The sequence below is a fragment of the Apus apus genome, chromosome 1, assembly GCF_020740795.1.
Source record: "Apus apus isolate bApuApu2 chromosome 1, bApuApu2.pri.cur, whole genome shotgun sequence".
Lineage (NCBI taxonomy): Eukaryota > Metazoa > Chordata > Aves > Apodiformes > Apodidae > Apus > Apus apus.
Genome location: NC_067282.1, coordinates 1,774,252 through 1,799,874, shown reverse-complemented (window position 1 = coordinate 1,799,874; position 25,623 = coordinate 1,774,252). Strand labels below are relative to the sequence as shown.

The window sequence follows — 25,623 nt, the reverse complement described above, 5'->3', positions numbered from 1 at the left end:
GGGAGAGGGGAGGAGCTGCTGCTGGAGCACTGGATGTGACTCTTGGCAGCTGGGCCCTCTCATTACAGGAGCAGAGAGGACGGAAGAAGGCAACTCCCAGCCTCGCTCCCCCCTTCCCAGTCCCCTCCCCGCATCCCACTGGAGGCTCCTACGTGGCACTGTGGGGGCAGGGAGGGCGGATTCCAAGTCCAGTTGCACTTGGAAATCACTTGATGGCAACAGAAATCTCCCCCTGCAACGCAGATCAGCCCAGATTTCTAGTTCTTTTTGCCCTGGGGGGAAAAAAAAAAGCTGAGGGGTGAGATGGAAGCTGTTTGCTGCCATTTGGGGAGAAATGACTCATTTTCTGCATCCCAAAACCCTGCAGATTGAGTGTGGCTGCCTTATTTGTCTTATCTGGAGGGACGAATCAGTAGTATGGGCCAGTTGGTGACTGCAGGAATATACAGCCAAAAATCAGGCAAAAAATTGAAATATCTTTATGCCTGTCCTGAAACACAAAGAACTAATTTTTATTCAACTCCAAATTCCTGTTATTGAGGCAAAGCTGCTGGAAAAGGACTGAGGCACAGGGGAGTTTGGTGCTGGGAGGGCACCGAAAGAGTTCCAGATGTAAAAGTTTCAGAGTTTATTTTAAATTTCACTAGGAAGGAAACAAACCAAAAAAAAATCTTACATGGGAAGTAGTGACATAGCAGGGTTTGAAGGTGGAGCAGTTCAGAGCTTGGCAGGGAAGATGGGCTGACACTGGAGGCTTAAAGGAGCTCTTCTCATTTCTCAGCTGGTATGTGCTGCTGGTACAGATCAGGCATTTTTCACCTGTGTATTGATTTGTTTGCCATCAGTCAATTCTTTTTTTTTTTTTTTTTTGCATGACAAGGTAGGAATAAAGCAAAGATTTTTTGCATAAAAAAACTGGGGTCACTTTTGGATCAGTTAGGAGGACACAAAGCCAAGAAAGCTGCTCCAAATGTGCACTAGGGTGGACAAAAATAGAATGTTTGAGGTATTTCAAACCTCTCTTTCCCACTGAATTCATCCCAGGGGGAAGGTGATCTCTGAACATCACTGCTGTGAAGCCATAGGGACCATTTAGGCACCTTATCAGTCAAGGCACAAGTCTGATGAGAAGCAGCTGGGGGTGTCCAGCCTGGAGCAAAGGAGGCTGAGGGGAAACCTGCTGGCTCTGCAGCTCCTGAGAGGAGGTTGGAGCCAGGGGGGTCGGGCTCTGCTCCCCAGGAACAAGCGACAGGACCAGAGGGAACGGCCTCAAGTTGTGCCAGGGGAGGTTGAGGTTGGATCTGGGGAACAATTCCTTCCTGGCAAGGGTTGTCAGGGCCTGGCCCAGGCTGCCCAGGGCAGGGGGGGAGTCCCCATCCCTGGAGGGGTTTCCAAGCCCTGGAGATGGTGCTGAGGGACACGGGGCAGGGGTGGCCTTGGCAGGGCTGGGGGAAGGGTTGGATGTGATGATCCTAAAGGTCTTTTGCAACCCAAACAATTCTATGATTCTATGACTGCAACGTAAGGTACCTGCTAGGACACAAAATGTGCAGGGGAGACATCAGCTGGAAATGTGTTTTGTTCAGGTATTTCTTTCTCCACAGATGCCACTGAAAAGGAAAAATCAAACAACCAATAAATCACAGCAAGTCAGGAGCCTTCAGTGCTCTGAAATGACTCCATACTTGGCACCCAAAAGGTGACACAGATGAGTGAGACCCCTTGGCACTTTTCCCCTGTCACAGCTTTTGTGGAAATGACACCACAGGGATCAGTTCAGCCATAAGAAAGGGGTTTGGGATTGGATGAGTGGGACATTCTTTGTCACAGCCAGAAGCAAACACCCAGTGACCAGAACAAACCTCCTGTTATCTGCTCCTGCTCTTATCTTCTTGCTGCAAAACATGCAAAATCAACATAGGAACACACATTTTGCTTTGCTATTAAGAGTTCTGGAGTGCTGTTCTACTGCAGCTGGTGGGAAGTTTTGCACAGGGAGGGCTCAAAACCTCCCCTCATTTGAGATGTGGAGGATCTACTCAACATGGCATCATCTGAACGGTCTAGATAGAAGAAAAATGTCACTTTTTGATGGCATCTTCTAGAATCTCTGGACTGCTCCTGTGCAGGGAAATGGACAGTGGAAAGATGAAATGATCCCAAAGTGCTTTGCAAGACAACAACTCAGTTCTGAGGGCAGAACATTCAAAGCCAGAAGACTAAATCAGATGATGTTTTCTGCTACAGCAACACGACGTAGCAACCTGCTGAGACCTTGTGAGGGAAGTGGGGAAAGTTGCAGAGCCAAAACCAGCACTAATGGGGGGGGGGGGGGAATGAAATTATGTGGTGATTAGGAGCAAGGGAAGACACAGAGATCAGCTGAACAACACGATGATGCTGCATCCTTCTGCTACTGAGGTAACCAGCGATGAGGATGGTGCTTAATTACTGGGTGATACCTAGAACATCACTATACCCCAGGCTGCCATTAAAAAAAAACATCCCATGCAGGCTTAAAATGTGACAAGGCTGAAATCCAGAGGCATTCAACACTTGTGACTCAGAGCAGAAACTTCTCTAGGGCACATACTTTGCTGCAAGCTCTCAGCCAGGCAGTCTGGCACTGGGCAGAGTGAGCATTTTAACTCCTTCAACATGACTTTAAGGCTACAAATATTTGACTCCATCATACCTTTCCAAACGGTGTAAGTTTGCCAGACGTGAGGATCTTGCCACTGTGTTATGCTAGGATGAAGAGCAGATCCCAGCTGACCTGCTCCTCTCACGCCTGGGGTGCAGGGGGAGATCTGGATGTGTGGAAGATGTGATGGGAAAGAGGTGCAGCACTTCATCAGCTCAGCTGTGGGGGATAACGAGGGGGTTGTTAGGACAGGTGGGGAGATGGATGGATGGAAAACCCTTCTCTGGGATACAGAAACATGAAGAAGTTCTCCAGCTGCCCCGTAACTTGGTCAGTGGGTTCTCTTGGGTTTCACCAAAAAAAGGGGGACATTTCAGATCATAGAACCATTGAATCATTTTGGTTGGAAAAGACCTTGAAGATCAGCAAGTCCAGCCACCAACCCAGCACTGCCAAGGTCACTGATAGTCCAAGTCCCTCAGCACCACATCTACATGGCCTTGAAATCTCTCCAGGGATGGGGACTCCCCCCCTGCCCTGGGCAGCCTGGGCCAGGGCCTGACAACCCTTTTGGGGAAGAAATTGTTCCAAATGTCCAATCTATTCATCTTTTTTTTCTAGGGTGTCACCTTCCATGAGTGCAGGAGTGCTGCAAAGGGGCTTCAGCCACAGTCACAGGCAGCAAATGTTCAGCATGGTTCAAGACACATCTTGCAGTCTATCAATAGAACAGGGGGAAATGGCCTCAGGTTGTGTCAGGGGAGGTTGAGGTTGGATCTGGGGAACAATTCCTTCCTGGCAAGGGTTGTCAGGGCCTGGCCCAGGCTGCCCAGGGCAGGGGGGGAGTCCCCATCCCTGGAGGGGTTTCCAAGCCCTGGAGATGGTGCTGAGGGACACGGGGCAGGGGTGGCCTTGGCAGGGCTGGGGGAAGGGTTGGGCTGGAGGATCTTAAAAGTCGTCTCCAACCAAAAAAGAACCGAACAACTTCATGAAATCACCCACCTCACCCACCACCAACCATCCAGCCCCAAGAGGTGCCAGGAGGGGAGGGAAAGAAGATGGTCCAGAGCCCTGTAAGAACACCAAAGCACCGGTTTGACCTGGCAAAACCCCCACCCCAGCCCTGGTACCGGCCCAGCCGGGGGGGCTGGCAGCAGCAGGAGGAGGGACCAGGCATCACAGAATCCCAGAATCCCAGGGGTTGGAAGGGACCTGGGAAGATCACCCAGCCCAACCCCCCTGCCAGAGCAGGGTCACCCAGAGCACATCACACAGGAACGTGTCCAGGAGGGTTGGAATGTCTCCAGAGAAGGAGACTCCACAGCCTCTCTGGGCAGCCTGTCCCAGGGCTCTGTCACTCTCACAGGAAAGAAGTTCTTCCTGATATTCCCATGGAACCTCCTGTGCTCCAGTTTGCACCCACTGCCCCTTGTCCTGTCACTGGACATCACTGAACAAAGCCTGGCTCCATCCTCCTGACACTGCCCTGAACGTGTCTGTAACCATGGGTGAGGTCGCCCCTCAGTCTCCTCTTCTCCAAGCTCAAGAGACCCAGCTCCCTCAGCCTTTCCTCACCAGGGAGATGTTCCACTCCCTCCAGCCTCTCTGTGGCTCTGCCCTGGCCTCTCTCCAGCAGCTCCCTGTTCCAACCAGCTCCCCCCAGTCCCCCCAGTCCCCCCTGCCCGCAGCCGCAGGGCCGCCCGCTCCCTGCCATTGGTGGGAGGCCGGGAGAGCTGAGCCGGGTCCTCCCCTTCCTCTCCCTCCCTAAGCCCTGTGGGTTTGGTTTGGTGGTTTTGTTTTTTTTTTTTTTAAAGAGGGTTTTTTCCCAACTTTCCAGAAGTTTCTCCTCCCCCGGCCCCTTATATACCCCCTCGGCGGGGCTGCGAGGTGCGCAGGGGAGACGAGCGAAGCCCCTCGGAAGGGTAAGGGGGGGGTAAAAGGAGGGTGGGTCTGGGGGCTGCCAGGGGTCTGGGGGCTGCCAGGACTCGTCTGGCCGGCAGAACATGTGGCCGAGCTGAGATTGCAGCAAGGAGGGGGGTATTTTTTGGGGGGAGGGGGTCTTTCTTGCTCCTGCCTGGCCCCAAAGGGCAGGAAAAGTCGGGGGGGGGGGCTGGGCTGGGGGGGTCTGGTATTGCACGGAGGGGCTTGCGTTGGGTGGGTTGGGGTTGAAGGGTCTGTGAGGAGGTCGGGGGTGGGTGTAAAAGCGTCCCCCACGAGCTCTGGTTTTGGAGAAGAGGGATTAAATAGGTTTTCCTCCCCCCCCCCCCCCCCCCCCCCCCGTCTCCGGTTTGCTGGGCAGCGAAGCTGCGCCCTGGTTTGTTTGGTTTGTTTTTTTGCAGGCAGGAGAAAGTTTTAGGGGGTGAAGGAAAGAGGAGGTGGGGAGGGGGAGATGAAGGGAAGCACCGGCTCGGTCTTTGTGTGGTGCCGGAGCAGCCGTGGTTTGAAGAAAAGCCGCAGCCCCCGCTCCTGGCCAGCCTGGGAGCCTGCGGGACCCTGGGCAGCAGCCCAGCTCGGGGGGAAGAGCTCCCAGCCTGCAGCAAGGCTGAGCAGCCCTGTCCTCCTGCCTGCCCTGCCCGAGTGGCACCTCCTGCTGCTGCGCACGGAGGTGGCCTTTTGCTCGCCTGCCTGTGGGCTTCTTCTGGGAGGTGGTGGGAGAGAGGCAGTCCTGGAGAAGGGGTGCTGGGCGATGGCACTCCCCAGTCCTGCCAGGAGAACCATGGCATTCCCCAGCCCTGCCGGGAGAACCATGGCATTCCCCAGTCCTGCCAGGAGAACCGTGGCATTCCCCAGTCCTGCTGGGAGAACCATGGCATTCCCCAGTCCTGCCAGGAGAACCGTGGCATTCCCCAGTCCTGCTGGGAGAACCGTGGCATTCCCCAGTCCTGCCAGGAGAACCATGCCACTTCCCCAGTCCTGCCGGGAGAACCGTGGCACTTCCCCAGTCCTGCCAGGAGAACCGTGGCATTCCCCAGTCCTGCTGGGAGAACCGTGGCATTCCCCAGTCCTGCTGGGAGAACCGTGGCATTCCCCAGTCCTGCCAGGAGAACCGTGGCATTCCCCAGTCCTGCTGGGAGAACCGTGGCATTCCCCAGTCCTGCCAGGAGAACCATGCCACTTCCCCAGTCCTGCCGGGAGAACCGTGGCACTTCCCCAGTCCTGCCAGGAGAACCGTGGCCCTTCCCAATCCTGCCAGGAGATCGGGTCCCTGACAGCCCCCAGGAGGTCTGCAGGATGCCACGTTGGCAACAGGGCGTCCCCTGCACGGACGCAGCAACGGATGCTCATGGCCGCACATCCCGTCGTCCCCCACGCCCCCAAAAAAATTCCCTCTTATTTTTCACCCCGGGTTATGAATTCAACCAGTAGTCTCATTCGTAGTCCAAGTCTGGATCCACCACCACCACCCCTGGCCAAATTAAATTTCCTCCCAGTCTCTGAAGTAGTGGAACTTCCCTTAGGCTGAGGATGCAAGCGGTGTGGGCCAGAGAACTACCCCATGCGTCTTGTTTTCTTTCAGAATGAAAAAGGGCAAAACGCTGACCCCACTGTGAAAGAGTCTCAAGGTGTCTTTAGAAGGAAAAATAATCATAGTAGTAATGACATGAAAGAAAAAAAAAAACCCTGAAGATTTTAAACGCTCGCTGCGCCCGGTGCTGTTTGTGCCTCCAAAGGGTGTCGAGGGCAGTTCTGAGGCTGTTGGACAAGTCTTTGTCCTGAGGTAGCTGGGATGACTCTTCCTTTCAACGGAAGGCTTGATCCCAGGAGGATTTTAGGATAAAAAAAAAAAACGCCTCCCCTCTCTGAGGCGACGTAATTCCCACTCTGGCAAAGGGTCCCTGGTGCAAACTGCGCACTCTCTTGGCTTGGGGCCGCGCTCGTGTTTCCTTCCCTGTGTAATCCCAGCGGGCCTCTTGGCTTCCTGCTCTGCTTTAACCCTGAAGCTTCCCCTGGTGCAGCCCCATCTTGTCTCCACATGCAAGGAGCAGACTCTGACGCTGGCCAGGAGCAGGGTGGGAGGAGAGGACTCGATGCAGACTCCACCGTAGCCTCAGGCGTGGTGCAGCTTGTCAGGGAAAAGCTCTGCTTTGGGAGGGAAGGTGGAATTCAGGCTCCAATAGGTTGCCCAGGAAAGCTGTGGGTGCCCCCTTCCTGGAGGTCTTCAAGGCCAGGTTGGATGGGGCTTGAAGCAGTGTGGTCTGGTGGGAGGTGTCCCCACCTGTGCAGGGGGTTGGAAATAGATCTTTAAGATCCCTTCCAACCCAAACCAGTCTGTGATTCTATGAAGGGGATCTGCCTCCAGGAAGGTTTGCTGTGAGCAGCATGAAGTCAGGAGGGAGGGGAGGTCTGGGGACAGGTTATAGGCTCGGAGGGAGGCAGGATGAGCCCCAAGGGGCTTTTAGGCAGAGCATTTAGAACTGGTCAGTCCACAGATTGATCGAAAGTAGTAGCTCAGAACCCTCCCTGGGGATGGGTTGGTCTGCGTCGTGATGAGATGCACCAACCTAGTGCATGAACGTCTTGGGAAGGGGCTCTGCTGGGGGAAAGGAGGGGTCCACCACCTTCCTCTGCCCCACACCTCCCTAGCAGGGCTGTACAGGCAAAAAAAACTTGAGTGCCACAGAGCTGGGATCTTCTGTCGGGGCGCCCATGACTTAGCTTGGTGGAAGCTCATGCGCTCCATCTAGTGTCTAGAAAGCTGAGCTTTTGGGGACCGAGCTGGGGTCCCCAGAGAGGAAACCCCTGCACACTGACCATGACAGCCCACGGGCAGCCCTGTGCTGTGTGGCCCTTGGGCAGCAGGAACATCCCACTTGTAGCCGTTCCTGAGCAGGGCAGAGGTTTGACCTGCTCCTCTGGGGACAGAAATTCCTGTTGCTTCCATTCCCTGGCCCCTCCTTAAATCATTTACTGTTGATCAACGGAATCAAATTGCTCAGAAAAGGTGTTTTCATTCAAAAAGCACAGGCCAGAGCGCAGCCTGGACTTTTGAAGATTAATTGTTGCTCAGGGGGAAGCCCAAGTGATCGTTGCAGCCCAAGCACAGAAAGATCATTCAGTCCAGAGAGCAACTGCATCCTGGGCTGCATCACAGGAAGGGTGGCCAGCAGGGCCAGGGAGGGGATTCTGCCCCTCTGCTCTGCTCTGCCGAGACCCCACCTGGAGTGTTGTGTCCAGCTCTGGGGCCCTCAGCACAAGGAGAGACATGGAGCTGTTGGAGAGAGGCCAGAGAAGGATCATGGAGATGATCCAAGGGCTGGAGCAGCTCTGCTCTGGAGCCAGGCTGGGAGAGTTGGGGTGTTGAGCCTGGAGAAGAGAAGGCTCCAGGGAGACCTGAGAGCACCTTCCAGTGCCTGAAGGGGCTCCAGGAAAGCTGGGGAGGGGCTTGGGACAAGGGCAAGGAGGGGTGGGAGCAGGGAGAAGGGTTTTAAACTGAGAGAGGGGAGATTTAGATCAGATATTAGGAAGAAATTCTTCACTCTTAGGATGGTGAGGAACTGGGATGGGTTGCCCAGGGAGGTTGTTGATGCCCCATCCCTGGAGGTTTTTAAGGCCAGGTTGGATGAGGTTTTGTGCCACCTGATCTAGTGGTTCCCTGCTCATGGCTGGGGGTGGAACTGGGTGATCTTTGAGGTCCCTTCCAACCTTAATGATTCTCTAAGCGAAGATGCTCTGGAGCAGCTTCCACCGGAAGAGCCTCCGGGGTTTCTGGAAGGGCTCGAATCGTGCTGACGTTGAACTCTTCTCGCCCAGCGGGTCCCGCCAGGAGCCTGGTGCTGCTGAAGCCATGTGGGCGCCACTGGTGCTGGCTGCCTGCAGCCTGGCCGCCGCCGTGCCCTCGGAGGACAGGAAGCTGAGCGACAAGGCCACCGCGCTGGCCGACCGCAGCGCCACGCTGGCCTTCAACCTCTACCACGCCATGGCGAGGGACAAGAACACGGAGAACATCCTGCTGTCCCCCGTGGTGGTGGCTTCCTCCCTCGGCCTGGTGTCCCTGGGGGGCAAGGCCACCACGGCCTCCCAAGCCAAGGCGGTGCTCAGCGCCGACAAGCTCAACGACGACTACGTGCACAGCGGCTTGTCCGAGCTCCTCAACGAGGTCAGCAACAGCACGGCCCGCAACGTCACCTGGAAGATCGGCAACCGCCTCTACGGCCCGGCCTCCATCACCTTCGCCGACGACTTCGTGAAGAACAGCAAGAAGCACTACAACTACGAGCACTCCAAGATCAACTTCCGAGACAAGAGGAGCGCCCTGAAGTCCATCAACGAGTGGGCGGCCCAGACCACGGATGGGAAGCTGCCAGAGGTCACGAAAGACGTTGAGAAGACCGACGGGGCCCTCATTGTCAACGCCATGTTCTTCAAGCGTAAGTGCTACGCTTTAATCCTTGGTGGAAGTGACTCACATCCTAGCCCGAGCCCAAACGGGAAGGTGAACGGGTCCTAGGTCTGCTGGACGCGTGCTTTTTTTCAGAGCAAGCGGTTAGAAGCTGTGCGTGAAATTGCCACCCGTTCCCTTTCCTCACAAGCTGAATTTCTCCCTCCTGCAGCTCACTGGGATGAGAGGTTCCATCACAAGATGGTGGACAACCGTGGCTTCATGGTGACCCGTTCCTACACGGTGGGAGTGCCGATGATGCATCGCACGGGTAAGCTGCAAACCTCCTGCCCCACGTCGCAGTCACCGAGGGGTCAGTCAGGGCTGGAAGGGACCTCTGGAGATCATCTAGTCCAACACTAGAGCAGGATCACCCACGGCAGACCCCACAGGAATGCATCCGGATGGGTTTGGAACCTCCAGAGAAGGAGGCTCCACAGCCTCTCTGGGCAGCCTGTCCCAGGGCTCCGTCACCCTCACAATGAATAAGTTTTCCTTATGTTTAACTTGAACCTCCTACGTCCCTCATGACATTGTGGCTTCTTCATATTGGACTGTTCCTCTGCCCTCGTGGACAGTCCATGCCAGCGTTTTGCTAAAACACCACTGTTGAGGTTCACACCATCCCATATGTGAAATACCCCCAGCCTCGAGAGCCACAGTGTCATCCTGTCCACACACAGATGGACTTGGATGTTCTGTCAAGACCAACTGGAGTTCTGCTCACTGCAGCTCCATTACCCAGTTTTCCACCAGCTGCTTCCAAGATTTGCCTCATGGTCAGCGGCAGAGAACAAAGCAGGGTGTGCTTGTCCTGCTGATTCAATCCCTCTGTGAGCAGAGAGAGTCCATGTTTACTATTGGGTGCTTGGCTCTTAGGAGTAAATCCCAGCTTGTCACACAATTGAGAGCTGTGGTTTTGAGTTGTGGCCAACTCGAGGAATGCTGGGCCTGTTCCCAAAACAGTGTCCAGACTCATTTCCCTTGCTGGTCAGGGAAAAGTGCAAGGTGAATTCACAGCAAGGTTGTAGGTAGCTTTGCCTCTGCTCCCCATCTCACCATTTCCTGCTTCTGATTTCAAGGTCTCTACAATTACTATGATGATGAGACAGAGAAGCTCCAGGTGGTTGAGATGCCTCTTGCTCACAAGCTCTCCAGCATGATCTTTATCATGCCAAACCATGTGGAGCCCCTGGAGAGGGTTGAGAAACTGCTGAACAAGGAGCAGCTAAAGACCTGGGCTGGCAAAATGAAGAAGAGATCAGTGGCCATCTCGCTGCCCAAAGTTGTCCTGGAAGTCAGCCACGACCTTCAGGTAAAGGAGGTCCTTAATGAAAACAAGATGGGGCATACAGGTCTTTGGGGTGGGAGAGAAGATGGTGGGATGGTGCCTGTCATCCTTTTTCCAGTGGGTAGTCTAACCATGGCTGGAAAGGATTGCACTGTGCCATCTCTGGGAGGGTTGCTGACCTCTTTTCTCCTCCTAGAAACACTTGGCTGACCTGGGCCTGACAGAAGCCATTGACAAAACCAAGGCTGACTTGTCAAAGATCTCTGGCAAGAAAGACCTTTACCTGTCCAATGTCTTCCATGCTGCTGCTCTTGAGTGGGACACGGAGGGGAACCCCTATGATGCTGACATCTATGGCCGAGAGGAGATGAGGAACCCCAAGCTCTTCTATGCTGACCACCCCTTCATCTTCATGATCAAGGACAGTAAAACCAACTCCATCCTCTTCATTGGCAGGCTTGTGAGGCCCAAAGGAGACAAGATGCGTGATGAGTTGTAGTTAGGTTGGTTGGTTTGTGGGTTGTTTTTTTTTTTCCCAGAGCTTTGGTTTGTGTGTGTTTTTAGTGGGGGGATTTCAAAAAAGGGGAAACACTATTTTGTATCCTTCTCAAACTATGGGTGCTATTCAGACCAGGGTGCATTGTGATGAGAAGCCAGCATACACTTTACCTCACCCCAAAATACTTATTGCACAAACAAGCCCACCTCCAGAGAGGAACAGGGGAGCCTGGCACAAGAGGGTCACCAGAAGTGGAAGGGAAGGGGCATGCACTGTCTCAGCTACTGGCATCCTCAGCTGAGATGTTCAGGCTGATGTCCAGCTCCTCCCTGCACTGGAGCTGTCTCCTGCCAAGTACCTCGCTGCTGCCACCAGCCCTGCAGAGGCACCAGCTCTTCACCCTTCCATCCCAAATGCTTCTGCACGTTTAGCTCTGCCACTTTTGTCCCACTATGATGCCACGTGGCACCACACCAGAGCTGCTCTGGTCACTTTGCAGTTGTTCCTTGCTTCTCTCTCCTGTCTTTAGTGGTAGATGACAGAGCACAAAGGCCATTTCTGCAGTCCAGCCCCCCCTCTAAGGCCCTGGGAGCAGAGCAGGACCACGACAGCATCTAAGAACAGAGATTGTGTGGAGTTGTGCTTTTTTGTCCTGCCTAACCCTGCTCTGGAGGACTGCTGGATGCACCAACCACAGCAGGTCATCAGCTCCTTAGCTAGAACACTCTTGTGAGAGTGTGACAGAGCACTGGAACAGGCTGCCCAGAGAGGTTGTGGAGTCTTCTCTGGAGACATTCAAAACCCGCCTGGACACGTTCCTGTGTGATGTGCTCTGGGTGACCCTGCTCTGGCAGGGGGGTTGGGCTGGGTGATCTTTCCAGGTCCCTTCCAACCCCTAGGATTCTATGATTCTATGATTCCTGCAAAGACAAGGGCAGCTTTGCTCAACACTTCAGAGGGAAGTGGCTTAGGAGTGTCAGCAGAGAGGTCAAAGAGCAGATGGGTTCCTAGAAAGATAAACCTGAGGTCCCTCCTGCATGACAGAAATTGCTGTTTTCCACTCCTTTGGGGATCACCAAGAGGGGTCTTGGGCCCACATCTGGAATTGAAACATCCCATACCAGGCAAACAGAAACTCCACTTCTCTTGGTGCTTCTGCATCAGCCCACAGTGCTGGGAAAAAGTTACCACTGTGGAGGTTCTCCCAGTTACAGCCAGGGTTGGTACCTGTCAGCTCCTGCACCAGCCCAAGGGACTCCTGGCTTCTCACAGGGAGATGGATCAGGTTCACTTCCACTTTCTTATTTAAATACAAAGTTTTAAAGCTGCCATTACCTGATTTCCTCATGACCCTCTCCTGAAACTCCTCTCTTCCATGATACTTCAGCTCCCTGTTGGCTGGCCTGGAGAAGGGCATGCTGAAAAACAACTGTATTTATAGTTCTGTTTATGTCTGATCATCAGCAAGTTTCGCAGCCCGCACCAGCTTAGACCTGGAGACTATTCCTGTCTCCTTCTCTTTAAGGGTTATCATCAGGTTAACACTAAAGATATGATGGATGTGATCCCATGAGCATTGAAGCACGTGTCAGGTAAGCCTTGCTGTGCACTCTGAGACACCCCAAAGCCAGCAGTGACAAGATGGTTGAGATGAGAGAAACCTGTGCCTCAGAGTCTCAGATCTTTGAAGCCAGCAAGGACAGTCACTGCTTTGTTTTCATTTCCAAAGTGCTTGCTGTCAGGTTGCTCACCTAGAAGCCCATTACTGCATTTTCTCCAGACCACACACAGGACTATTTCCACTTATTTATTACGTTGCAATTCCAAAGTCTCCTATCAGGTGTTTCCTACAGGCAACAATAGAGCAACTTGCACCCCCAAGTCTGACCTGACTGTGCCTCCTCCAGGTTTATGCAATTCCAGAGAAGCTCATCTGCCCTAATCCCTATCCAAGCCAGCCAGAGTCTTGTCCCTGAGCCTCTTCCCGGGTGCTTTCCCCACCATGTTGGGAGGTAGGAGGCAATCCACAGGGATGTACCCAAGTGCACAGGATGCCTGAAGCCTGGTGTGTGTGTGCCAAGACACGACCTGGTACCTCCATGCACCGAAACCCACACGCTGCAGCACCTTCTGGAGGACGGGGGGGAGGTGGGAAAAAAGGGGTGGGGGGCAAGGCAAAAAAACACTCTGTGGGATATCGTGAATAATTTGCATCATGTGGATGCAGGCGTCTGATGGCTTTTATTGTCTGTTCTTGTACCACACAGTGACAGCTGTCTAATTTTGCAATAAAACTTTTTCAATGAAGCTCTGGCAGCCACAGTCACTTCCAGGGTTTGGGTGGAGACAAAATACTCTTTTTGAAATCAATTGGAGAGGTTCCTTGTCATCCTTAAATCCAATTCTGGACAAAAATTACACTTAATACACGACAGATGAACTTCCAAGACATAAACAGTGTGGGAAAGGGACATTATGAGCAGGTTGGTGTTGGCTTTTCTGTCCTGACACTGCATGTATCCAGCATCTTTAATGCTTCCCAGGTAAAGCACCTACTGCCCTGCCCTGCTAGTTACCAGAGCAGCAAATGGCTGTGAAAATAAAGAAGTGCAGGAACACAGAAGTTGTTGGCCACAGGGAACAGCCTTCCTAACCCAAGCAAAGGTCTAGCCAGGATCCAATTGAGGCAAACAGAAGAGGAACTGCAGGAACCTGCACCATCACTGGGGCCAGCCAGCTAAATATACCTTCCACAGCTGGAAAACACATCCAGCAGAGTCATGTCCTTCCACAGCTGGAAAGGGATCAGCCTGCTGTCCATTCAGGCATGCAGGCTCTGCCACACAGTCACAAGGAAAGCCACAGACACTCCCCTCGTCCCTGTGCCAAAATGTGTCCAATTCTGGAGCCCCCAACACAAGGAGGACATGGAGCTGTTGGAGAGTCCAGAGGAGGCCCCGGAGATGCTGGGAGGGCTGGAGCAGCTCTGCTCTGGAGCCAGGCTGGGAGAGTTAGGGTGTTCAGCCTGGAGAAGAGAAGGCTCCAGGGAGACCTGAGAGCACCTTCCAGTGCCTGGAGGGGCTCCAGGAAAGCTGGGGAGGGGCTTGGGACAAGGCGGAATAGAGGAAGAGGGGAAATTCAATTTAGACCCTGGCCCAGGTTGCCCAGGGAAGCTGTGGCTGCCCCATCCCTGGCAGTGTTGAAGGGCAGGTTGGATGGGGCTTGGAGCAACCTGATGCACTGGAACGTGTCCCTGCCAAGGCAAGGAGGTTGGAACCAGAGGACCTTCGAGGTCCCTTCCAACCCAAACCATTCTATGATTCTATGTCACAGCTTTTTTGGGACTCTGCCAGCACAGGAACACCATAAACCTGGAACAGCAACACTGCAAATAATTAAGACTTTCCAGAGCTCCTGAGTCCATCCTACCCCTAGCTTGTCTTGCAAGTAGCTTTCATCCTAGGAAAGAAGGTACCTTCAAAACACAGGGACCTGCATGAGGCCCCACCTCTCCTTTAGCAGCTTCACACAGCTGAAGGTGCTGGCACACCTCAGCAGGCTGGACAGGTATTCAATTCACACTGCAAACCTGGACCATTGAGGGATAATCACAGAATGGTTTGGGTTGGAAGGAACCTTTAAAGTTCATCTAGTCCAACCCCCCTGCCATGGGCAGGTACATCTGCAACTAGATCAGGTTGCTCAGAGCCCCATCCAACCTGACCTTGTTTCCAGGGATGGGGCATCTCCCACCTCTTCGGGCAACCCAGGCCAGTGTCTCACAACCCTCATCGCAAGAGGTTTCTTCCTTTTATCTAGTCTGAATCCCCCCTCTTACAGCTTAAAGCATCACTCCTTGACCTGTCATTAAAGACCCTGCTAAAAAGTCCCTCCCCAGCTTTCCTGGAGCCCCTTCAGGCCCTGGAAGGTGCTCTCAGGTCTCCCTGGAGCCTTCTCTTCTCCAGGCTGAACACCCCAGCTCTCCCAGCCTGGCTCCAGAGCAGAGCTGCTCCAGCCCTTGGATCATCTTTGTGGCATCCTCTAGACTCCCTCCAACAGCTCCATGTCCTTCTTGTGTTGAGGGCCCCAAGAAATGGACCCAGCCCTGCAAGAGGGTCTCACTGGAGTATTAATCCTTGATGTTGTCCTCAGCCTCTCCCACGTGATGGTCTAGCAAGGCAAGATACACCAGCACCTCTCAACACACAACTTGAAGATCTCTTGATCTTACACACAGGCAACTAAACATCGGATTGTACCAGTGATCAGCAGGGTGAGGTTAACAGGCTGATGGATGGGGTTGGAAGGCTTTTTATCCAGGAAGCAAGTCAGCCCTCACTGGAGGACTGCAGGAGAAATTCCTAGCTGACCATCATCTAGTATTTTGGGACAATTAAGAACTTAGACACAACTTGCAAGGCCTTGCAGTTGTCTGTCACCCTTCTATAGATTCAGGCCTTCCAGCTTTCACACATGCCCTACTCCTAACAAAGCAACCAAGCTGGTCTGCCAGCTCTTTTACAGGAATTCTTTTCCTAATTCAAATTTTAAAAGGAATTTAAAATTCAAGTTGGCAACACTCAACACGTAGAAACTTTTTTAAGTCTCCCATTGAGAGATGTGCAGAGAAACTTGAAATCTCTATTTCTGACACCTTGGTAAGGCACATCTGCTTCTGACACACTTCACCAGCTTCCAAACCACCACCCTTGCCAGGCTGGGTTTCCTGGAGGCCTTGCCAGAGAAGCTGGGAACAGGAAGGCTGAGGCTCACACATCCACAAAGGCTGCCAGACAGATCTGCTTGAAATTCCACTTCCTAAGCTGCCAGGCTGGCTCCTGCAGAGAAGGCTCCTGAAAATGGAAATCTGGATGTAAAGGCTCCTCCTAAGCAAGGAGATTTGCCCATTGTCCAATTTTCGTTTCTGCAACAATCAGGTTCTGAATTTCTTAAAATCAGAACAAAGCCTTGATTCTGCACACAACATCATCTCTCAGGATGTGTGCAACAGCCTGTTCCCATTACTGCACCAAATTGTGAAAAAAAGACTGGGAAAAGGGCTGACAGAACCAGAACCTCTGCTTGAAATGCAACCAGATGCTCAGTCTTACTGCTTCAGCTCCAGGGCTTCAGCTTGACCACAGGACACAAGAACAGCTTCAAAAGTTATTCACACAGCAACAGAACAGACCTGAAAACACATCCCTGCCTACAGACTGTGCACTTCAATAGCAGCAGTAGCCTTGTCAATCATTATCAACTTCAGGATCCACCTACATTACCCTACAGCTCAATAAACTCTTTATTAACAAACTGACAAATTAATAACTTGTCTACTCAAGCTTCAAAGGGAGACAGTTTTTTTCCCCCAATCACTGAAATGTATTTTCAGCTCAAAGCTTAGGACAGGTCTGAAATTCAATGTTCATTTCCCCCCTCCCTCCCAACAAATGTGCAAGTATCTACTCAGAAGTTTGTCTCAACCTGTAGCTCCACCAACTAAGGTTACCTGATGCTAACGAGCTGTGAAGCTGCTGTACCTTTAAGGTCCTAGAATGGTGAAGGTTGGAAGGGACCTTAAAGACCATCAGGTTCCAAACCCCCCTGCCATGAGCAGGGACACCTCCCACCAGCCCAGGCTGCACAAGCCCCATCCAACCTGCCCTTCAACACTGCCAGGGATGGGGCAGCCACAGCTTCTCTGGGCAACCTGTTCCAGTGCCTTCCTGCCCTCATGGGGAAGAATTTCTTCCTGATGTCTGACCTCAATCTCCCCTCTTCCAGTTTAAAACCATCACCGCTTGTCCTGTCACCGCCCTCTCTAGTGAAAAGGTCCCTTCCAACCTTCACCATTCTATGATTCTATACTTTTTTTAGTCCCCAAAGTCCCCTAATGAACATCTTTCAGTGTCAAGGAAAACAGATGTAGAGCTGAAAAAAAGCATTTAGTCAAATACAGTAATTCTTCAGCTGAGGCCAGAAACGTATCAACTACTGCAGCTGCTCTGGACATTGCTAAAAAAAAGCTCCCTCTCCTGGAAAGCTTGAAGAAAGGGACTGGTAAATAACTGAAGAGTTACCAGTAGCACACCAGTTCATGGAATGTCACTCATGACCCCCTGAACACCCGACTGCTGTTCCAGCTCTTACCTAGAAATCTTCATTTTTTCCCCTTTTTGTTTAGATCAGGATCTGGTAAGTTGACTCCAAAAGGGTAACACAAGCTGGAAGAAACACAACAGAATTTCTTCCCTACCAAAGGTGGGAGCAAGGCTTTCCTGGAATACACTCTGCAAAAAACAAATAAGCACCTCCACACTGTCTTTTGTGATTTTATTAAGAGATGTTTTCAGGACAGTCAAGCTTCTGGTTGCAGTTGTTATAAACCCTACAAGGGAAAAACAAAACACTGAGTGAGATGGTGGGAAACCATTTCCTGTACCCACTCTCCTACCCACAACACTGAGCAAACAACACAGGGTCCAAGTTTTCTACTTAAATGGCACCTCCCACTTCTTGAATTTTAGCTCATGACTCCCCTGATCCCCACAGGAGCAGAGCTTGCTAGTCAGACTCCCTTGTTCCACCTATTGCCCTCCAAACTCCCTGTTCACATGAGGCCACAAAGCAGGCTGGCTTTCACTAGCAGCTCAAGAAGTCTACTGAACAGGTCCTGTGCTCCTGCTCTTCTGATCAGAAACTGGAAGCAAAACTTTCAAAAGCAGCAAGTTTCACTTTGGGAACAACCCAGAGCAGGTCTCAGAACATTTCAACCTATCAATTTCTGTCTTAGAAGCTACTCCTTCAGAGAGACAGGATTTCAAACCTTGATTCTTTACTTATGAAACTAACCTACACATTGTGCTCGATGTTACTAGCTTCTAAGTTTATCACCAACTGGATCCCATGGAGGGAGTGGGGGAGGAATACACACCCTGTGCTGCCAACTGCACACTGGTAGCAGGGGTACAATGTGAAAGCATCCAAGGCACTGACCCCTTCTCAGACAAATGCCTCTGAGTCACTCAAATTGTGATCCAAGGTCCCCAAACCCATGTTGTAGAACACAACAGGGAACAGGGCACTTGGGACAAGGACATTCCCTTTCAGACTCGTCATCTCATCTTCACTGAAGGGTGTTCAGCTGGTTTGCAGGTGCCTTAAACCACATTCCCTTCATCCAGGGCAATGCTCTAAACCCACTGCACCTGCTACAATGCAGCAGCTTTTCCTCCCAAGCACCCCAGCCACCCCACAGCTTTTCTGGTGACATGACACCTTTTCCACATGGATCCTCACCAAAGCCACCTCCCACTTACCCCTCAGGCAGTGGGCACTGGCTGAGGCATGGCTGGCTGTTCTGGTTTGCCACCTTTCTGCTCTGAAATGGGGGTGGTGGGCAAGATCTCTTCTTTGGGTTCCACAATGCTGACGTGGTCTGGCAGAGGCTTTTTGGGGCCAATCTTTCCACTCGGGTCCCAAGGCAACATAATCTTTACTTTGATTCCCAGGACTCCTGCAAAGAGTGACAGGACAACACAGACATGCTGATTTGACACAAAATATCAAGCATACATGCAGTAAGGACAAGTCTCAAGGTTACAGAATATGCACCTGCACCAAAAACACCTCCTCACAAGACTGAAGATGGCAGATTAACATGAACGTGCTACAGTTTAAAAATCTAATTACTGTGAATTTACATCAGTCTGTTCATCTTCACCCAACTCACTGCCTTTGCTACCTGCAGCCTGGCACTACAATGAAAACGTGCTCTATCCTTAAGTCATGCTGTGGCTTTTAGACCCTGTTCTTCCTGGGATAACTCAGCTCACTTTCCTAAGAAACTGGAAATTGCACTGGGTTTATTCTGCATCCCTTCTCAGACAAATGCCTCTAACTCATCCAAAGAGTAGGACATCCTGCCCAAGGTAGCCACAGCACAGCACCACAGAACATGGCACTGACCAGGCTGCAATGACACCAGGACATCCCTTCTGACTCGTCATCGTTATCATCACTGAAGGGAAGCAGGAGATTTGGTCTGTGCTGGTATCCCTACATCAGCTGTTCTGCAATTAATAACTCAACTAAGGTACAGAAGTCACTTGTGTTTTACCAGGGGGAAGGACAAGTATAAGCTGGCCTAGCTGGTTTAGCTGGGAAGACTTGCCAGGGGATAGCTCTGGAGGAAACCTGCCTGACACTTGCTTTTCTGTGGGTCTGGCAGCACCCATGTTCTGTCTGTCTACCCCCAGGAGCCAGGAAAGCCAGAATTCAAACTGCCAACAGCTCTTAAGTTCAGTCAATATGTGTTTAATGTGCAAGTTGGTTTGCTACCAGCTTCAGAGGTCCCACGACCCAGGTGAGAGCATCTGGAAAATATAAAGCCACATTCTCAACTGGAAATATGCAATCCCCAACACCAGAAAAGTGGATGTCCTGGGATGAGTACATAAAATTCTGCTGTTTCCTGAAGGTAACTTCTCCATTTCCCATTCACATCACACAAATGCAACTAAAATCCTACTCCAGATGTAATATGCAAACTTCACAGTGACAGCTCAGCTGCAAAAGCATAAAAAAACAACTTTAGACTCAGAACAACTAGTGGTACCATAGAATAATCATGGAATGGTTTGAATTGGAAGGGACCTCAAAGATCATCTAGATCCAACCCCCTGCCATAGGCAGGGACACCTCCCACCAGAGCAGGCTGCTCCAAGCCCCATCCAGCCTGCCCTTCAACACTGCCAGGGATGGGGCAGCCACAGCTTCTCTGGGCAACCTGGGCCAGGGTCTCACCACCCTCACAGCACACAATTTCTTCCTAATGTCTAAACCAAATCTCCCTTCTTCCATTACCCCTTGTTCCATCACCCCAAGCCCTTATCAAAAGTCCCTCCCCAGCTTTCCTGGAGCCCCTTCAGGCATTGGTAGGTGCTCTCAGGTCTCCCTGGAGCCTTCTCTTCTCCAGGCTCAACACCCCAACTCTCCCAGCCTGGCTCCAGAGCAGAGCTGCTCTAGCCCTTGGATCATCTCTGTCACCTCCTCTGAACTTGCTCCAATAGCTCAATGTCCTTCTTATGCTGGGGACTCCAGGACTGGACACAGTACCCCAGGTAGGGTCTCAAAAGAACAGAGTAAAGGGAGCAGCACAACTGAACCACTCTGCAAGATCAGTGGTGCATGAAAATCATGCGAGGGAGAGGGAAGGCTCCAACCTGCAGGGACGTCGGGACCTGAGACCTTCTGGCTCTGAAGCACCAACAGAAGGAACCAAGAGAGCTGCAAAGAGACCTACACCCCAGCCACTCACCCTGCCGGAGAAGGACGTGACGCACGGCTGTGTCGACGTAGTAATTCACGGGGTCCCCACTGTGGATCATCAAACCATCCACAAACTTCATGGACTTGGCACGCTGCCCTCGGAGTTTGCCAGACACAACCACCTCACAGCCCTTGGCACCACTCTCCATGATGAAACGGAGGACACCATAGCAGGCTCTGCAGGGAGACAGCAGCACCAGCCACCGTGTTAACTCTCACATGGCTTCAGGGGAGGCACATTCCAACTTCTGGTTGGGAAAAGCCTTCTGAAGGCACAGCTGTCCAACCAAAGCTGCCCATGCTACAAGGAGCAGCAAAAACCTTCATGCTGTTTCAGCACTGTCAAACAGAGCCTAAAAAAAACAACTCCTGTGACTTATGGTCCTTTGTAAGGTTGTGGGAGCAGTGACAAGCACGCTTATTTTGAGACACAAAAGCAGGTCCACAGCTGAAGGTGGCCCACACACCCAGGGTCAGGAGTGCAGCTCCCCATCCCTTCTCAGACAAATGCCTCTAAATCATTCAATAAGGACAGGATGCTCCTGCTGAGGACCCACAGGCAGCACCACAGAACATGACACTGCAGAGGTACCGCACCAAGAGCCACCTGCTTCTGACTCGTCATCTTATCATCACTGAAGGGATATGAGAAGCAAGGCCACTGTCACCTCAACTACAATTTAGCCAGAAGGCTTGAAAGTGTGTTCCACTCCTCGACCCATTTATTCACAAAGAAATAAATGTGACTTCACACACTCCAGTCAGGACACTCTGTAATCTGATCTACTCCAAGACTTGCAACTTTTATGTCTGAAACTATAATGGACCATAATAACCTGAAATGGGTTACAGGAACTGCCCTCTCAAAGGTAAATTTTCAAACACAAAGACAAGTTGGCAGGGAGGTTTTCTGCAGTGGTATTTGAACCTCACAGTTCCTCACTGTGCCACCACAACTTGCTCTACTCACCGCCGCACCGCCAAGCCTCCCAGCAGCTTGTACCTCAGGGACTCTGCCTGGGCAATTGCACACAGGCCTCTGGTGGCCACCTTCTCAGCATAGAGCTGCAAAGGAGAAGAAGCAAACTCAAAACTGGCTGTATTTCAGGATATTTTTAACAGCACAAAAGAGCTTCATACCAATCTACGCCCCATCCCCTACACCCACTTCAGTTAGTCTTTCCACACGCACATGAAGCTTTACCCTTGGACACTGCTATGGTCCTTTGGTACCTGTCTCCTCCTCCTGGGAGAGGTGAGACACACCTAGTGGCAACCCACTGAGAAGCAGGAGTCTATTAAATCATCCATGGTCCAGTCTCAAAGAGCTGCTGCTTCAAACAGCCCCAAGACATTAGGTTAACACAGGACAGAAGTCACCAAACAGTCCCAAGAACTTTGCCCGAGATGCTGGTTTACAACAGTGAAGTTATTTAAGTCTTAAAATCAGACCTAAGAAGAGGTTTGATTTTTGAAAGCTGGGAGGATGAGGTGTATTTAACCTAACATCTCCAACAGGCCAAAGTCTGATACTTCAGAAGGAGCTGACATTTCAAATGATGCACTCAGGGTTTGTGCCATTCAGAATGTTTAAGTATTTGCTGGAGATGATCAGCAATCTTCACTGCATAATGTGATCCAGAAACACTGGCTGAGCAGGAAGAAACAAGAGCACCACCCCAGGCCACACAGTTTCCCCCCTCACCTGATTTTAGAGGAAATTACTAGCAAAGGTACCAGATTTCAAACATTAGAAGACCAGAAATTACTGGTGTGCCACTTGACTGTCTATTTTATTACAGTATCATACTTGAAGATGCTTCTGCATCAAAAGAGTTTCTTAACATACAGATAGTAAACATGTTACACTGCTTCTCACCTCAGTGTGAGGACAGCAACATTCTCTACTAATATTTACAGGTTAAGTTTAAAAGCTTCTATCTCCATAGACCCTGCTGGGAAGTCAGAGAAAAACAGCTAAAGTGACAGCACTCGAAAGACCAAATCATTTTGTATTTCAGTGCAAGATTGTTTTGTAAGAAGAGGTAAAACAAGCCCCAAGTTATCTTCACACCACCTTTCAGCTAACTGCACCACCCCCTTAACTCCTGCTTTAACCAAGGCAGCTTTACCTCAACACTTCCCTCAGGGAAGCCAAACCTCTTCTGCACGACAGCCGTCAGCTCCCGGATGCGGCGCCCCTTCTCCCCCAGGACATTCTGAGTTCTGGGGGAAAAATGCAGTACAACTGAGAAAAAGGTCTTCAGATCTGAGCCTGGAACACCCCAAGGAACTTCCAGACATCTGAGTTCAGGGGTTGTAACACTGCTGTATCACTAGCAATCACTTCAGGATCTCTTTCTTAAGTAGTTGTGGGTAATATTTACCGCTGCAATCGTCAGCCCCCCTCACAGCCTGGTACAGGACCTGAGTCATGGAACCACAGAGTTGTCAGGGTTGGAAAGGACCTCTGGAGATCCCCAAGTCCAACCTTCCTGCCAGAGCAGGATCACCCAGGAACGTGTCCAGATGGGTCCTGAAAGTCTCCAGAGAAGGAGACTCCACAGCCTCTCTGGGCAGCCTGTCCCAGGGCTCTGTCACCCTCACAGGAAAGAAGTTTCTCCTCATGTTGAGGTGGAACTTCCTGTGTTCCAGTTTATGGCCATTGCCCCTTGTCCTACCACAAGACAGCCCTGAACAGAGACTGGCTCCTCTTCTTGACACCCACCCTGCAGATATTTATAAACATTAATCAGGTCCCCTCTCAGTCTTCTCTTCTCCAGACTAACCAGCCCCAGGTCTCGCAGCCTTTCCCCATCAGACAGATGTTTCAGTCCCTTCATCACCCTCATAGCCTCTGCTGGACTCTCCCAAGTAAATCCCTCTCTCTCTTGAACTGGGCACCCCAAAACTGGACACAAGACTCCTGACGTGTCAACAAATGAGTCAACAGCAGCATTGCCTCAGTTACCTGGTGGCAAGTATGATAATCTCAGTCCTGGTTGGAGTGACCCGGACTTCTACTCCAGAGTACCCATCTTCAGCCAGTTCACGAGTCAGAAACTCGTTCAGCTCAGCTTTGAAGATACCATCAGCAACAAACTAAAATGCAAATGGACCAAGTCAAACTGAACAGCCTGAACACAAGACGTTCACACACAGTGAGTTCAGGAGCAACTCATCCCTGGGACTGTCCTGCGGACAGTTCTATCCACACAGAGGGAACGGCAGAAGGGAGAAATAAAAGTATCCCCCCAGTAGTTCCCAACCACTTCTAGCAGGAGCCTCCAGCACAGCCTGATCCACACTCCGTGCTGAAATCATGGCTCGCTGCTGTGCCTCGCGATATACCTCGGCACGAACTGATATAAAATAATCCGAGGGCTCCCAGCCTTTCCCACAGGGAACTGCAGCCAAGGTTCCCACTTCCCCCAAGCCTTCCCTCCCTCTCCGGGACAGGCAAGGCCGTGCAGCCCCCCCGGCCCCTCTGACCCACAGAAGCAGGAAAGCCGCTCGTCCCAGACTCCTTCCACTTAAGAGAGGGGAAAATACACGCAAGTTCCTCAGCTTTCAGCACGGCTCCGCGCCCCTCAACCACCACCCCGGCCTGCCTCCCCTCTGCACACAAGAGGCCCTGTGTAAGCCCCACGCAGGGCTACGAGGAGAACTCGTGGCTCCCCCCGCCTCACCCGGGGCCCACACGGAGCCCCACGGGCCTCCCGCCGCCGCCATGTTCCCCGCCAGGCCGCCGAGCAGCATCCGCCACCATCCGCCCTCATCCGCCGCCATCCCCCCCTCACCACCCCGCCCCACAGGAGCCCGGGGCCTCCCCCAGCTCGACCCCGCCGATATGGAGCGGCTCGGGAGCCTCGGCGGGCGGGGAGCACCGGCCTCACCTTGCGCTTCTTGGAGATCTGCACCGCCATCTTGCGCCGCGCCGCCCGGCGGAAAGGAGGGCGCGGGCCCGGCGGGGCGGGCTTTATCAGCCTTTCGCCGCCTCCCATTGGCCCGGCGCGGTCACGTGGGCGGGCGGGCGGGGGCCGCTGGGAAATGTAGTCCTCCCGACGCGCCGCCATGTTGGGGGCGGGGGCGTTTCCCGCCTCCCCGTGGGATCAATGACTCGTTCCCAACTGGGATCTTCATCCCAATTAGTGATTTATGGAGCGAACGGAACCTCCGCTCCACCCAGACGTGCCCCAAACAGCTCCATCCCTCAGTTTTTATCCTATTGACTCCCACCTCTGCATTACTATTTCCAGAAAAGGGTCGGTTTATGTTAATTATTCCCAAGAATCTGCTTTATGACATTCTCACGGTTAAGAACAAAGCCGGTCTATGCTAAAAAATATAACGTGAAGATGTTTGCCGAGTGCACAACACAACGATGGCAGGCAAAGCAAGCAGGAGATCCACGATACGAGAGCAACACGCAAGCAAGAGAGAAACATGTTGTTACACTACAAAAAAACCAGGCAGCACAAGCAAAGATAAAAGTTTTACTGCGTACAAAAGGATGCGATACCACACACAAAGGATTATTCTTCATTCTGTGAGTCTAAGCTTGCTCCACAAAGTGTTATTCTTCACCCCGGGACTCTAACATTGTTCTAACACGACTCAGGGGAACATATTTCACATTAACCTTGTCCTTAGGCAGTTACAGCTGAAAGAATCCCAGAATCTCAGGGGTTGGAAGGGACCTGGGAAGATCACCCAGCCCAACCCCCCTGCCAGAGCAGGGTCACCCAGAGCACATCACACAGGAACGTGTCCGGGAGGGTTGGAATGTCTCCAGAGAAGGAGACTCCACAGCCTCTCTGGGCAGCCTGTCCCAGGGCTCTGTCACTCTCACAGGAAAGAAGTTCTTCCTGATATTCCCATGGAACCTCCTGTGCTCCAGTTTGCACCCACTGCCCCTTGTCCTGTCACTGGACATCACTGAACAAAGCCTGGCTCCATCCTCCTGACACTGCCCTGAACGTGTCTGTAACCATGGGTGAGGTCTCCCCTCAGTCTCCTCTTCTCCAAGCTCAAGAGACCCAGCTCCCTCAGCCTTTCCTCACCAGGGAGATGTTCCACTCCCTTCAGCATCTCTGTGGCTCTGCCCTGGGCTCTCTCCAGCAGTTCCCTGTCCTTCCTGAACTGAAGGGCCCAGAACTGGACACAACATTCCAGATGTGACCTCACCAAGGCAGAATAGAGGGGGAGGAGAACCTCCCTTGACCTACTAACCACCCCCTTTCTAATGCACTCATAAAGAAAAAAAAGCATGGAAATTACAGACAGGCTAGTTGGTTATATCCAGGAGAAGATGAGGAGTGTTTGCTGCCAGAGGATGCTGCACTGTTGTTACTAATTCAGTTAGACTTTGGTGATTTGGTTTGCCTAGGAGGTAGCCAGACCTCATCAAACTAGATTGAACAGGACAGATCTTTTAGGGGAAACTGGTCTGGTGGGAATCTATGAGGAGTGATTGTGTC

At 52.0% G+C, this 25,623-nt stretch overlaps 2 protein-coding genes, 1 long non-coding RNA gene and 3 other non-coding genes across 6 annotated transcripts; 1 reads left to right on the top strand and 5 right to left on the bottom strand.

Moving 5' to 3' along the window:
• Nucleotides 1-613: 613 nt before the first annotated feature.
• On the bottom strand, nucleotides 614-3,033 carry LOC127380202 (uncharacterized). Its single transcript, XR_007888435.1, has 3 exons — nucleotides 2,696-3,033; nucleotides 1,531-1,610; nucleotides 614-819 (listed from the first exon to the last, which is right to left on the bottom strand). It is a non-coding gene; the product is annotated as an uncharacterized LOC127380202 (long non-coding RNA).
• A 1,404-nt stretch (nucleotides 3,034-4,437) lies between these two features.
• Nucleotides 4,438-13,120, top strand: SERPINH1 (serpin family H member 1). Its single transcript, XM_051608757.1, has 5 exons — nucleotides 4,438-4,566; nucleotides 8,396-9,012; nucleotides 9,196-9,294; nucleotides 10,106-10,338; nucleotides 10,511-13,120. The coding sequence occupies exons 2-5, from the start codon at nucleotides 8,430-8,432 to the stop codon at nucleotides 10,811-10,813; spliced, it is 1,218 nt and encodes a 405-aa protein (XP_051464717.1). The 5' UTR covers nucleotides 4,438-4,566; nucleotides 8,396-8,429; the 3' UTR covers nucleotides 10,814-13,120.
• Nucleotides 13,121-17,132: 4,012 nt separating this feature from the next.
• On the bottom strand, nucleotides 17,133-24,127 carry RPS3 (ribosomal protein S3). Its single transcript, XM_051608791.1, has 7 exons — nucleotides 24,040-24,127; nucleotides 23,115-23,245; nucleotides 22,276-22,369; nucleotides 21,114-21,208; nucleotides 20,133-20,320; nucleotides 18,133-18,329; nucleotides 17,133-17,201 (listed from the first exon to the last, which is right to left on the bottom strand). The coding sequence occupies exons 1-6, from the start codon at nucleotides 24,067-24,069 to the stop codon at nucleotides 18,136-18,138; spliced, it is 732 nt and encodes a 243-aa protein (XP_051464751.1). The 5' UTR covers nucleotides 24,070-24,127; the 3' UTR covers nucleotides 17,133-17,201; nucleotides 18,133-18,135.
• LOC127380299 (small nucleolar RNA SNORD15) lies at nucleotides 17,811-17,948 on the bottom strand. The gene has a single exon (XR_007888460.1). It is a non-coding gene; the product is annotated as a small nucleolar RNA SNORD15 (small nucleolar RNA).
• LOC127380298 (small nucleolar RNA SNORD15) lies at nucleotides 18,691-18,839 on the bottom strand. Its single transcript, XR_007888459.1, has one exon. It is a non-coding gene; the product is annotated as a small nucleolar RNA SNORD15 (small nucleolar RNA).
• LOC127380297 (small nucleolar RNA SNORD15) lies at nucleotides 20,638-20,784 on the bottom strand. Its single transcript, XR_007888458.1, has one exon. It is a non-coding gene; the product is annotated as a small nucleolar RNA SNORD15 (small nucleolar RNA).
• Nucleotides 24,128-25,623: the final 1,496 nt, after the last annotated feature.